Genomic DNA, 14261 nt, shown 5'->3' with positions numbered 1-14261 from the left:
GGGTTTTTTGGTATATTATTAATTGTTATTTAGGCGAGCCCTGAGGAGAACCAAGAAGGAAATTTTGGTTCAGAGCACTCTGCGTCACCATCACAAGGGAGTAGTCAACAGCAATTTTTGGAAGTGGAAGCAAATGTCGATGATTCAATGGATATTCAACAGCAGGTAAAACTATTTAAATTTTTATTACAGAAATTGAAAAGAAAGCACATACTGACATGATTCCAAGTCATATATATTGTGATTATATTTAAGTGTTATTGGACATCTTTTATGTCTGACAGCAGGACATGGATATAGATGAAGGTCAGGATATTGCTGAAGAAGAAATTTTTGAACAAGAGGAAAAGAAATCAGCTGTTCGTTCAAGATCAAGGACTCGTTCAAGATCTCGTTCAAGGTTTTCTAATTAACTTTAATAAGTAAATGAAGCTTTTCTGAAAAAAAGTTGCAATTTGTGATTGTCAGTCTTAATTCTGTATTTTCCAAAATTGTCATAAGCAGTTTTTGGCAATGAAAAGACACGTTCATTAAACATTTGTGTGTTAGGTGCAGACTTCTGGTATGACAGTTCATTTGCCATATCTGTGGTTTAACTGGAATTTTTTAAGACCTGTTCAGGTTACAGAAATAACTAACGCTAGCCAGCTGGACAGGCTTTCTGTGCCAGAGAATTAGATACTGTAGATGTAGAATATTTTGAATGTGTTTGTTTTTAAGGTGTATATTCTGTTCCTCACCCAAAGGCATTAAGTTTATTTCGCAAAGCAGTTTTAGTGAATACAATGGAAATATCTGTGTAGTGCCTTAAGTTTGTAGTTGAAAGATAACTAAGTGTATTTTAACTCAGCATACTAAAATTAAGTATTTTTTAGGTCACCAAGAAAACGAAGGTCTAGATCACGATCTGGTTCTCGTAAGCGGAAACACAGAAAACGTTCACGCTCAAGATCAAGAGAAAGGAAGAGAAAGTCATCTCGGTCATACTCCAGTGAAAGAAGGGCTCGGGAAAGGGAAAAAGAGCGACAGAAAAAGGGATTGCCTCCTATACGGTCAAAAACACTAAGTGGTAAGTGGCACCTGCTTAAATGGAAAAAAGGTTTTGTTTTCATTGACAGAACAAGATTTATCTTGTTACTTATGTATTTATAAGTTAATTTCTGATGTTTCTTGCAACTTAGAGTACATCATGTCATCTTAGACAAGAACAAGTATCATACTGTTCTACTGATGTTTTTACTCTCACTTGCACCATGGATTTTGCTTCTAAACAGAGAGCAGCAAAGGCTGTATCTAAGTTACAGTCTTCTTTCTCTCTAATGCTGTCTTTAACTTGGCATTTGGATGTGTCCAGCAGTTGGTCTGAAAATTTTTAAAATGTTGAAGTGTGTGGTGCACACTTGGAACACTTTGATGGATATCTTAGAGGCCTGGGTTCTAAAAACATTTACATTGGTGTTTAAATAGATTTTCAGAGGAATGTAATGCCAAAACAGGTGGAATTTGCTAGTGTAAGACACGCCATAATGGTGGTACCCTAAGAAAGTACTCAAAAATCAAGTGGATTTCAGCCTCTGTAGAGTGCTGCTGTGTACTGCTTTCATTTCTATGGAGAATTTCCCTACTGAAAAAAAGGAAGGTAGTAAAGAAGAAAAATAACTTCCTCCACACGGTTGCTTAAATCAAAGGAATGTATTTTGAGAATTTAATTTTGTTTAGATAGGGTATAAACTGTTTCTGATACAGTTTTGCATTTATCTTGTGTCTTAGAACTGTATTGTTTATCTGACAAGCAGCTCACAACTCATTTTTGCAAAGGAAAGAGTGTTTTGTTCTCTTCACATTAATATTTTATACCATTCCAAGGTGACTTTAAACTGGGGACTGTACTACAGTTTAGATGTGCTGTTTTCCCCTTGTTCTCTGGTTTTTCACATGAAAAGTGACAAACTGGTTTTATGGTGTAGATTTCTCCCAGCATTCCACAAGGCGGGGAGCTATAACCAGAATGGTTGGGAGCTGAGATGTTAAGTAACCTAATGAACAGCAGCAGCATTTGAGGTCCTGTGAAGTTTAAAGGAGATATTTAGTAGGCTAAGTGAAGAAGTGGAAACTTTGGGGGGAGATGAGCGATTAAATAAATAATTCACCTGACAAGTGTTCTACTTCATGAAATTTGTTCAGTGACAGCCACTGTTACTACTTGCTGAGATCTGAAGAATTGTTTTGTAGAGCTTAACACCATGAGATATGAAAGGGATATCTACAAGCATGTAAGGGACAAGTTTTGTCCAAGAGAAATCTTACGACTGGTCATTCTCAGCACTGCAGAGTACTGATGTCAATTGAAATGTCAGTTGACAGAATGCACAGCTCTGGTTTCCACTGTGGTGCACCAGGATTGGTACAGAAAGGGGATGTGCTGTATCAAGATAATGATGAAGAAATAATGTTTCCTTGGTTAAGGATAGGGCAGACCAAGAAATCCAAGCTGCATGTATATATTAGGGAGACAGGAATTTGAGCCATGTGCATATGGGAGAAAGAAGTCTTAGCTCATGTCAGTGAGTGTTTATGTTTTTTGGCAAGGAGGATGGGTGGACATTTGGAAGGCAGGGATCTGGGCTTGTAGTGGAGTTGATAAGAATCAGATGTCTTCAGCCTGATTGGCTTCAGATAAGTTTATCTTTTCCAGGTTGTTGTCCATGGTAAATTAATAGTATTGTTGCTATTTTCAGGTGAAGATGCAGTGCATAATACTGCAGTATTAAGTTCCATCTGTAATACACTTTTAGCAAGTTCAAACTTAGTCCTACTTTGTTAAAATTGACTTGAATACAAAAAGCATGGGTTTTTTAATGGAAAGTAGAAGAGAAATGTTTTGGTTTTCTTCCACAAGTAATTTATAATTCAGTTTACCTTAGCTGAAAATCTACAGAATTTTGCAGTTTTATTTCTGTGGAAACAACTATCTTGTTTAAAAGAAAATGAAACAAGAAGAATAAACACTTGTGGTGAATATGTTTCATGTTGTTTAACCCTTTATCATTTTTGTTAATGTACTTAATCTCTATATAATAAGTAATAGATTTACGCTTCTTTGGTTTTTATCAGTGATTCCTGGGTAGTTATAAAACCTTTTACATTCATGCTATAGAGTAGTTCAAAAGCTAACATTCAGTATTTTGATTGATATGAATGTGTCTCTTGACAGTTTGCAGTACTACTCTTTGGGTAGGTCAAGTAGACAAGAAGGCTACACAGCAAGATTTAACAAACTTGTTTGAAGAATTTGGACAAATAGAGTCAATTAATGTAAGTAAGCCTGTTGCTATGCCTTTTCAGGAATTTTAGACCAGAATTTTAGACATGCTTATGCCTCTGAATTCCTTATAGCTGCTCAAACTTGTATTTAGGAGACTCTGCTATGACAGTTAAAAATTGTGGCCATGGTATTTGCCCCCCTGGTTTTGATCTACTCTCTGTTGAAGCGCTAAAGACAGTACACTTCAAGGTAAAAAAGTTCTTCCTAAGCTCTAGCACTTCATGCAGTCTTGAAACCAGGGTTTAACTAAAAAGTTATGGTTATTCTGGTTTAGTGATGTGTCATGGAGCTGGTATCCTTTTTTTTTTTGCCTAAGGACACCTACTGATGTGTATCCACATTGTTCTTGGTTACTTTCCAAACAGCAGATTCCTTAAGTAGAATCCTTCTCAGTAAATGATATAGAAGAAAAGAAATTGTAATGTAAACAAATGGTTATTCCAAAATGTGACAGTTAAAAAGAGATGCTGTTGCTGTTAATTCAGCTTCCAAAAGAAAGTATTTTTCTCCTAAAACAGCATATCTATCTACATGAGAGAAATCTGGGTTTTCCTCTTGCTTCAGCAGTTTTAAAATGCTTCTTCTGCAATTTCATTCATTTCAGATAATACTTCTACTGTTTTCCTGTCATGATAATATATTCAAATGTATGTATGTAAATATGTAATTAATAAGGAATACTTTTTGTGACTTTACAGAGTCTTCTAAAAAGTTTCACAAGCAAAAAAACCAACCCCATAGCCAGACATTTAAGCCTCATTTTGATTTTCAGGGCCTATCAATTAAGGAAAATAATGTAACAACCACACATGTTCCAGTGTCTGTTACATTTCAAAGGCAAGCCATATTGTAGATAGTTCATCCTCTGCATTCCACAAAGCTTAAGTACTTAGAATAACAATTTTTATCTTAATGCGGTTCTTATAAAATACTTTTACAGTCTGTCATCTTTCATGTTTGTTATGTTACTGTGTGCATTTAAACAGTGTAAAAGCACACCAAGATTTTTGACCAAAATGGATGTAAGCAATTATCATACATAATATGTAAGCTTGAAAAGATTACATGCTATGTCATACAATAAATAAAGCATGTTATAATACATCAATACAATAAAACATTAGGAAAAAATCATTCAGGAATGAGGAGTCTACCCTTCAAAAATGCAGTCTACTTTTAAACGCTATTTTGCTCTTCTCTGAGAGGTTATTGCTCTCACAGAGAATTTGGAGCTTAAGAAGAGGTAGCTACCTCTGCTTTTCTGAAGTTGTCATAATGTAGCTCCCAGTTTTTGTCTGCTCCTTGTTCAAATCTTTCATGTCATTTATAACACTCATTCTTCAGCTTGCTGCTGCTTCTTGAAAATGTTGTAACTGAGGTAGCCTGCCAGTATCACTCTTAAGTTTTCTCAATGTCCAAACTTGTTAATATGGCTGGTTAAGGTAACAATTGTTTACATTGTAAGCCTTTCCTTCTATAGTATTGGTGTTCAGTTAGTGTTCTTACATAATCTGAAGTTCTGATTTTCCTACTTTTTAAGACCACTGCTGTTTTTCCACAGATGATTCCCCCAAGAGGATGTGCTTATGTCTGTATGGTACATAGACAAGATGCATATCGTGCTCTTCAGAAACTTAGTTCTGGGTCATATAAAATTGGATCTAAAATTATTAAGGTAAGGTGATTTTGATCTTAAGGATGCTGTCTGTTTCAAGCAGAGTACAATTCTACTATGATGATTTCAAATGTACAATGTGGAGAAGAAGAACGAAACAGTGACGTGTAAACTGCTTTCTCTCTGTGTAAAATGCAGCTTTTAACAGGCACTATGAAAGATAGAAAAATAACATTATAACTTGATATCTGGGAAACACTTGGACAGCAGTTCATGTACCTACAGCCTAAGTCCTGTACCTGACCATTTGGGTCACTTAATATTAAATTTTATAGTAGACTTAGAGTGAAGTATTTTATTGAATGTTATGGAGGTTTCTTCTACCTGCTTGAAGAAAGTAAGGTAAGTCCTTGAAATACTGTATATATGTATATAACATATATATGTTATCATTAATGTAGAACAAATTTAAGCTTTCTGATGTAGTTATTCATACGTGTACGTATTATAGAGGCCAAGTAAACTTCTTGCAAGTTCATTTGTAATCCAAACATTGTTAAAACTTTTAATTAATAGACATTGAGGATTGATGTGCAGTGACAGAATGTGAAGGAAATAATCTGAAATATTCTGTTCCCAGGTTATATGATTTAACAAGATTGTCTGATTGGGTTTTATTTTCAGATTGCTTGGGCCTTGAATAAAGGTGTGAAAACAGAATACAAGCAATTCTGGGATGTGGATCTGGGAGTTTCCTATATTCCATGGGAGAAAGTGAAATTGGATGATTTGGAAGGCTTTGCTGAAGGTGGCATGATTGACCAGGAAACAGTAAATACAGGTACAGGCATTAACAATTCTGATAGTTAGACAATGTGTTTATTTTGGTAATTGCAAATTCTCAGAAAATTTATTGTTTAGGAAATACATATTCTTTTTTCATTTATGTAGATTTTCCTAGCTCTTTGTTTGCGATACAAATGGCACTGTTATAATGAAATCTAGATGGTATTTTTAGATTAATAACTAGTTGATTGTCATGACAATGAAGAACTGGTGACAGAGGGTAATTAATTTACACCAGTTAATAAAGGTTAGCGTATTTTAAGAGTTATGAACTTTTTGTGCACGGGTATGTGAAGTACTGATTTGTGTAGAAATTTGTTATCTGCTTGTGGTTACGAAAGTCTTATATTCAGGTGTAAGTCTTAAATTGAAATTAGAACTTGTCCAGATAGGCACAGCTTAGCAGAACCTTATGGTATTTTTTCCATAAAGTCAGAGAGACAGGGAAACATGTAGTGTTAGTCCTTTTTTCTGAAACCCAGTTGAACAGTTTGTTAGGTTTGTGAAAATATACTTGTACTGTATTTTCTTGAAAGAGGCATATGCCAAAATAAACAGTAGATGAAGACTTTTGCAATAGTGACAGGGATTCTTCAGGTCAAAATACAATCTTGCTTTGAGTGAAAATTGAGTATAAATAACAAAACTTAAAACATGTAAGGCTATTAAAATACATTCACTATGTTACACATAAAGTACAAATTTTTTTAAGAAAATGGAAGAAATGGAGGTTGTGGTGAGGTTTGTTTAATATCAGGATTCTTTCTCATTGTACTGTTGCCAAGTGGTACCATACATATATTGGCTACAGGAGTTTTTAGAAAACAGAGCATATTCTATATTGCAAATTGTTAACAGAATGATTGGTGAATAAACTTGGCAAGTTTTGAAAAAAAAGTTTGTATACAGGCAAAATTAAACAGCATTGCAAATAAATGAAGATATTTTATATTCCTTAAAATACACAATAATAAAAAATTGCACTCTTTCTTTTCATCCTAAGTTCAAGGGCTATTTGTAATGAATCTCTCTAGATACTAGATTTGAATTTTTTGTTTAAGAAGGAAGATGACTTTTTAATATCTAAACAAAAATAATACATTAATTATCTCTTTATAATAAAATACATCATTTTTAAAGAGTGGGAAACAGCCAGAAGCTCAGAAGCTGCTAAAGAAAATACTCAAACGACGCAGAGTGCTACAGTTGATAAGAGTACCGTTATTACAACACAGACAGAAGCTTACACACAACCAGTCACTATGCTGCAGGTTGGTATTGTCTGAGTTTGCAAAAGCCCCACAGAACTGGTGGGCAGACTTTTTATTCAACACAGTTAAACTTTAATGCTGAGTTTAAGTTTCATTTTTGATTTAAATCCTGCATCCATTAGTGTTCATCTCTGCAATATTTTAGAATAGAACAGTTGCCATGGTTGAGCATAATCTTTAGTTTCATGTATTTGCTTAATACAAAAGTTTTTGTACTTATATTATTGGTGTTTTATCTTTCCAAATCTATATAAACATTTCCAGTTGTGGAACTGACATAAAATTATATGAATGTTAATGTATTTGCATTTACTTAATTGAATTTTGAGCTTTTTCCTCTTTGCAAAAAACTGTCTTCAGTCTTATCTCAGCTGTCTCCTAATGTACACTGTAATCAGTATATATTTAAATATACATGTGTATATTGCATTTATACTACTTCTAATTACATCATTGTAAATATGATGCACTGTAACACAATGCATAGTGCAAACAGAAATTCAAGAAATTAAATAATTTTCAGGATTACATTGGAATTAGCCTTATAGTTACACACACTAAACCTAATTTTCCAGTACTGTTCTAAAATACTTAAGTTTTTCTAGACATTAGAATCACTGTTTTCCAAGTGCCCCCAAATTGCTACACTATCTACATTTTTCTTCCTTTTTTTCTCTCTGCATTTCTGCATTCACCCCTCTGTGATAGGTACATTTTTATTCTTGAAGAGACATAAACTGTGTTTTTGGCTGTCTGGGAATAAAGATAACACAGGATTCCTTGTCCTTGTTTGCCCTTAGTGTAGCATTTCAGAATGCAATCTAATTCTTCAGTGCTTGAAATATGAACAAAGCCTGTAGTACATTTAGTGCTTGATGTGAATTGCAGTTAAATCAGTTTATCCCTTTTACTGTCCTTGAGTACTGTTAATTATTGAAGCTGCTTGTTTTTCTTTCCATGAAAAAAGATTCCAGTAGCTCCAGCTGTGCCTGCTGTTAGCTTGGTTCCACCTGCGTTTCCTGTCACAATGTCTGTCCCTCCTCCCGGTTATAGCCCAATTCCTCCTCCACCCTTCTTGAGAGCAAGTTTCAACCCTGCACAGCCACCTCCAGGTAAGTCAGTAAAAACAAAATGCAGTGTGTAATGAGCATAGGCAGTTCGTGGGTCTCTGTGTACATCAGAGTTTTCTGTCAGCTACTGGTTAATGTCTGAGTGAGTTGACGTTTGACTCCTAAATTTCATACTAGATTAAAATTACTTATATCTAACTTGGTATTATTTTTACTGATGTATTTGGTTGAGAATAGAAATCACAGCTTTTTATCTTTGCGACAAACTAAAATTTAAAAATACTTAAAATCAATCTCCTTGCTTTTCAAAAGTTTGAAACTCTTGATTTTCTTCTTTGAATATTGCTGGCAGATATCTCTTAAAGATGCACCTGCAGATCATCCGTAGTGAAGATGGGGCTGTTTCTGAAAACAATAACAACTTTTTTCTTCCTATTAATTTGTTGCTTTGCTGTTGTAAGGCGGTGCAACTTTTTGGGATAAATAATGTAGGCAGTCTTTTACTGCATAAGTTTATTTTCTTTTCATGCAATCATTTGTCATTTTTTTTCCATATAGGTTATATGCCTCCTCCAGTTCCACCTGTTGTCCCGCCACCTGTTGTCCCACCACCTGTTGTCCCACCAGTTGTTCCAACACGTAAGTTTGATGGTACTAACAATTGTTTGTGTGTGATGAAAAGTTTACTTTGTTTATATGCTCCTTGTTATTTAATCAAAAGCAAGTTAACCCTGTGTAATGGGAAATAGCAACGCAGAAGTTGTTGTTTAGCTGGTTTAAGCAGACATTGAGAAAAAGACTTCTAGAGCTTATAATGTAGACTGAAAAATTATACCTAACATGGAGTTACTGAAGAAAGTTGTGGCAAATTGTTAGTTATTTGTATGCATAGTTCAATATTTGGACCTTTCTAACACATGTAGTTGTTACTGGAATTATTTGGTCTCAGTCACTGAATAATATATAATAATTTATTTTAGTTTAGCATTCTAACTGTATTCATTTAACATTTAAAGATATGTTAAAGTACCCATTGCTTAGGTTTGCTCACAGGTCATGATCTCTAGAAAAAAACTCTAAATGTTACATTGCTGATTGAGGATAAGAAATTTATTGTCAAAAAATGTACCAGTGAGGGTAATTAATTCCACTTCTTTTGATTTATCAGCCTGACTTCTACCAAACTAAATTTGAAAGTTTCACTATATGATGACCGTGATACAATTCTGTTATTTTTCCACAGCTTTAGTGCAGCCTCCATTACCAATTGCACAAGAAACAGTGAAGGATGTTCCTTTTTCTGGCCTTGTTCTACCAGTTGGCACAGTTACTAGTAATCTGGCTACTCCAACATTATCTGCTGGAAGTGTTTTTAATCCCCTGCCAATCAACAAACCAGAATCAGATGACAAAGGATCACATCTTTCAGACCTTCAGATTTCTTCCAGTGAAAACAGTAGATCTGGTAAGAAATGTTTTCATTATGTGGTATGATTGTGTACAGAAAGCATCACACTCCGAGGGATTTTTGCAAGTTATAGTCCATTCAGCTAGTAACTACAGAATAGGAAGTTTTGGGCTGGGTAGGGTGTTATTCTGAATTTAATTTGGGGATGTGGTGAGAACCATCTTTGTTATCGTCTTATGATTGACTCCTGGCAGCTTATGCTCAAATATGTTTTTCTCATAGACTCAAGAAGTGAAGCTGAGTCTGGGAACCCATTAGAAAACTTCTTAAAAAATGCAGTTTGGCTACAGAAGTAGCAATGAAAAGGAGCAGGAGAGGATAGGATAGTATAACATCTATAGAGTTTCATCAAATATTTTAATAGTTTCATTGCATAAATTGGTTGATGACTTTGGGGTTTGTCAATTTTAAGCTGCTGTACAGTCTTCACTCTGTAGAGATATTCAAATCTGTGGCATAATGTCTGTGTATCATCAATATGATTGAAATTATGTATAAATTAGTTATAGGAACTAGGACAGACCTTGTCAGCAGTATCGTCACTGTATGCATTACCTGAACATGGATTAAACTGCATTTTGTGTTGAATGCTGTGTGTTACACTGGTATTTTTTAACTGTTCTTCTTCTTGCTGCTTTTCAGTGCAAAGTGATGTCTCAAGTAGCTCTGGACTTGTTGGAGGAGTGCAGCCACCCAGTGTCTCAAGCAATTCTGGGCTTACTGGAGAAGGGCCACCACCCACTGTGTCAAGTAGCCCTGGACTTGCAGGGGGAGTACAGCCACCCAGTGTTTCAAGCAGCTCTGGACTTGTAGGAGGAGTGCAACCACCAACTGTTTCCAGCAATTCTGGTCTTGCAGGAGGAATGCAGCTACCTGCTGTCTCCAGTAGCTCTTCTCTTGCTGGCGGGATTCAGCCAACTAATGCCTCAAGTAGCTCTGGACTTATGGCTGGAGTGCCACCACCAAATGTCTCAAGCAGCTCAGGGCTTCTAGCTGGAGTTCATCCACCCGGTGTCTCAAGCAGCCCTGGCCTTCTGACTGGAATGCAGCCACCCAGTGTGTCCAGCAACTCAGGAGTTCTGGCAGGAGTACAGCCACCAAGTGTTTCGAACAACTCTGGGCTTCTCATAATGCCACCACCCAATGTTTCAACTAGTTCTGGACTTATGGGAGTGCCACCACCAAATATTTCAAGTAATTCTGGACTTCTGGCAATGCAGCATCCAGCTGCAGTTCCAAACATGCCTCATTTAAATATCAGTAATCAGAGAATGCCAGGAATGCCTCTTATAGATATCCGTCCAGGTCTAATGCCCCATTCACCTGGACCAAGGTTTCCATTAATGCAGCCAGGAATGCCACCACAGCGTCCTATTCCTCCTCCTGCAATCCTTGATCCGTCTCTTCACCCACCACCACCTCGAGGTCCTTTTCCTCCAGGAGATATTTTTAATCAAACAGAAAGACCTTTTGGAACACCAGGAAGACAAAATATTGATAATATTTCTAATCCAGAGAAAAGGCTACCACTTGGAGGTGATAACATTCAACAGGAGGGAGACAGGGATTATCGCTTTCCTCCAGTGGAAAACCGAGATAACCTTAACAGGCCATCTCCAGTGGATGTCAGAGATTCTGTTGGACGACCACCAGTTGATCCAAGAGAGGGTATAGGAAGGCCTCCAGTAGATGGAAGAGAACATTTCGCAAGACCTCATATAGACATGAGAGAAAATTTTGGAAGACCAGGTATAGATAACCTTGGCCGAAGAGAGCATTTTGGTTTCAATTCAGACAAGCACTGGGGACAGAGAGGAGATTATGATGAAAGAGAGCACCATGCCTTCCCTATTTATGGTGGCCCTAAAGGCTTCCATGAAGACAGAGAGAGGTTTCGGCATGTAAACTATAGGTTTGATAGCAGAAGTGGTCCCAGTTGGAATAGAGGATTTGAACAAGATTCTCACAGGGATTTTGATGACCGCAGAAGACCCTGGGAAAGACAGAGGGATAGGGATGACAGAGATTTTAATTTTTGCAGAGAAATTAATGGAAACAGGTTTGGAAGAGACAGAATGTCTAACAACTGGATCCCGCCTCCACATCCACGGGTTTTTGAATATTTTGATGGGGCCACTTCTCAACGCAAAGCTGATAATATGCCCCAGGTAAATGGTGAAAATACAGAGACAGAAAGTCAGCCACCAACTGCACAGGTGCAGGATGATCCAGAACTTTATGAAAAACTGACATCTTCCGTCGAGATAAACAAAGAGAAGAGTGACACAGAAGCTGATATAGAGAGTGAACCAGTGGTAGAAAGCACAGAAACTGAGGGGACATAATCATCACTCAGTAGGTAAAAGATACCTTTTGTAAAGTTGTCATCTCTCTGTAATAGATAAATGGCTGACTGGACCGTAGCAGTTCACTTTTGTCTGCCAGAATTAAGTTAATCTGATGTTCATGTTCATCTTTCACTTAAATAACTGTACAACTGACTTGTATAGAACACTGTTCTTAATTTGAACATGGTAGGTAAACGTTTTTTTGCTTTGGGTTTGGTTTTTTTTTTGTTTGTTTTTGTTTGTTTGTTTTTTTTTATTTTATTTCTTTGGTAAAGCATAAACTTGCCCCCAGTTGCTTTTAATTTCACAATGATAAATTAACAGCTTGTCAAACAAAGACTTCCTATGGAAGAAAATGGAATTTTTAGATACCACCCTTAGTTTGGCTATCGAAATTGTTATACTTGAAAACAGGTGCTGGTGTATCTTGTCCGTGTTTTTAGGCTGCTGCAGAATTTTAAAGTATAGATAAAGCTGTGATATTTTATGTTCCTACAATTCGGCAGAAAAAAATGGCCCATGTTACTTAAGGAGCATAACACAGAGATTAAAAGTGATTTTGTAAAATCTACACTATAGTCTCTGTTTTCTCTAAAGTAAGTGTTTGTGATTTGTTCCTCGTACTGCAGTGGGTTTTAAAAATGAAAAAGTACATTTTAATGTTGGGTGCATTTTGTTTTTAGATTCCAATAAAGCATATTTGTTTGATAACAGTGTTTTAGGTATTGTATTTTTTTTTAAACCTGCAAGCTCTAAAAACTTGGAATCAGCAATGATATGTGCTTAGCCAGTTGTTGCAAAAGGTTTATATTACTTTTGTAAAACCAATGCAACAGTTATATGTGCAAGAAGCATATGGTTTTTACATCAAAGATCATGCAGTCATATTAGTTCATGTAAATAACATGTATGTAAATATCTGTGTAAACTGTTTGTAGATACCACCTTTTCTGTGCGTGCCTGTGTATATGCAAGCACTCACAGAATGCTGTAGGCACTTCAATAAAATTGAAATGAAACTAGGTTGTGAAAATTTGCCTTTCACCTTCTTTAGGTAGTAAGATAGAACTTATTTTACTGCAGTACTGTCAGGCTTGTATTTATCTGCTCATAACATCATTGTTACAATATTCTTACTATTTCTAGAAGGTGGAACATATATATGTAAGAATATGCAGTAGGATTCTAGCTTACTTTTTAAAATGCAGATATGCATGAAGCCAAAACTTAAGTGAATATTTGCATTTTCTTATTTTGTAATATATTTGATGTTCTGGATAGATAGTATTAGTGTTTGAGTACTTTGTGGTTAATTGATTTTAATGACTCAAAGTTCAGAAATGTTGCATGAAAAGTAAAAAGCTGATGTTGGTCTGAAAACCCTACATGTTTTTAACAGAAATAAGAGTTGGAGGGTTGTGTTTTGATGGAATAACATTGAAATTGAACCTCTTTAAATTGTTGAGATGAATTGGCTGCTTAGATAAATTAGTAGTGCTGTTCTCTCCTGTTTCACCTACTTTGCTGCTTGTGTATCCTTTCAATTGGCGGTGAAAGATAAAGCTGTAGGGTGATGTCAGATTTTCAGTTTCTTCCATTTAAGTGCATTTCACCGTCTTTCAAAATAAGTTTTGTTCAAATTCTGTGTCTGAAAGCATCTTTTCACTCAGTTTTAAGAAAGTTATTTTCCTCTTGCATAATATGATAATAAGGGTAGATTCTGTTACATGAATGCCCCTTTGGTAAAAGAAATGTTTTTAGCTCAGATTAGACTTTTGGTCTTTAACATTGAAGCATTAACATGCCAGTTTTATTTCCCCTTCTGCTTCCCTCAAAGGGATGAAAGTATGAAAACGTCACATGAGTGTAAAGCATTAGCATGCCTTTGAACCTAGAAGAAAGTTACTCATGTGTGTAGTCCTCTTCCTCTGGAAGGTGGAGTATTTTTTCATGCTGTGTCATGGTTCAATTTTTCAGTTCCAGGGACTTTTATTCTGGAGAGTAAACAGACAGCTTAATTAAGGTAGCCCTTGGAAAGAATGGACTTGAATGAATTATTATCTATTGTGCAAGTAGTAGTCATTAGGTATGCATTAAATAACCACTGCTTTGTAATGGACCTTGCTGATGTGTTTATTACCAGAACGTGTCTTGGGATTTGAGATGAACAATGTTGAAGGTAAATGAATTGTCACAGGCTGTCTCTCACTCAAGGAGCTCGACCGATGCTGCTGCACCACCTACTCATAGTGTTCTGGTCAGGCAGATTTGCTTGTGTGAAAGCCCAAAAGCACAAAATAGCTCTAAGGATATTTTAT

The 14261-nt window shown here is 35.9% G+C and overlaps 1 protein-coding gene across 1 annotated transcript in view; it reads left to right on the top strand.

Moving 5' to 3' along the window:
- SCAF8 (SR-related CTD associated factor 8) overlaps positions 1-12654 on the top strand; it is a 52421-nt gene extending 39767 nt beyond the window's left edge. The window contains exons 10-20 of the mRNA XM_066179055.1: positions 34-165; positions 288-400; positions 876-1069; positions 3215-3315; positions 4887-5000; positions 5625-5781; positions 6927-7057; positions 8025-8169; positions 8686-8766; positions 9371-9592; positions 10238-12654. Coding sequence (XP_066035152.1) covers positions 34-165; positions 288-400; positions 876-1069; positions 3215-3315; positions 4887-5000; positions 5625-5781; positions 6927-7057; positions 8025-8169; positions 8686-8766; positions 9371-9592; positions 10238-11940 — 3093 coding nt within the window. The 3' untranslated portion in view covers positions 11941-12654. The remainder of the gene's footprint in view (positions 1-33; positions 166-287; positions 401-875; positions 1070-3214; positions 3316-4886; positions 5001-5624; positions 5782-6926; positions 7058-8024; positions 8170-8685; positions 8767-9370; positions 9593-10237) is intronic.
- The last annotated feature ends 1607 nt before the right edge of the window (positions 12655-14261 follow it).

Source organism: Chamaea fasciata, unplaced genomic scaffold, assembly GCF_029207755.1.
Source record: "Chamaea fasciata isolate MVZ Bird 193981 ecotype frontalis unplaced genomic scaffold, bChaFas1.0.hap1 SCAF_3, whole genome shotgun sequence".
Classification (NCBI taxonomy): Eukaryota; Metazoa; Chordata; class Aves; order Passeriformes; family Sylviidae; genus Chamaea; species Chamaea fasciata.
Note: the sequence above shows the minus strand (reverse complement) of the source record. Positions and strands in the feature narration are given on the sequence as shown.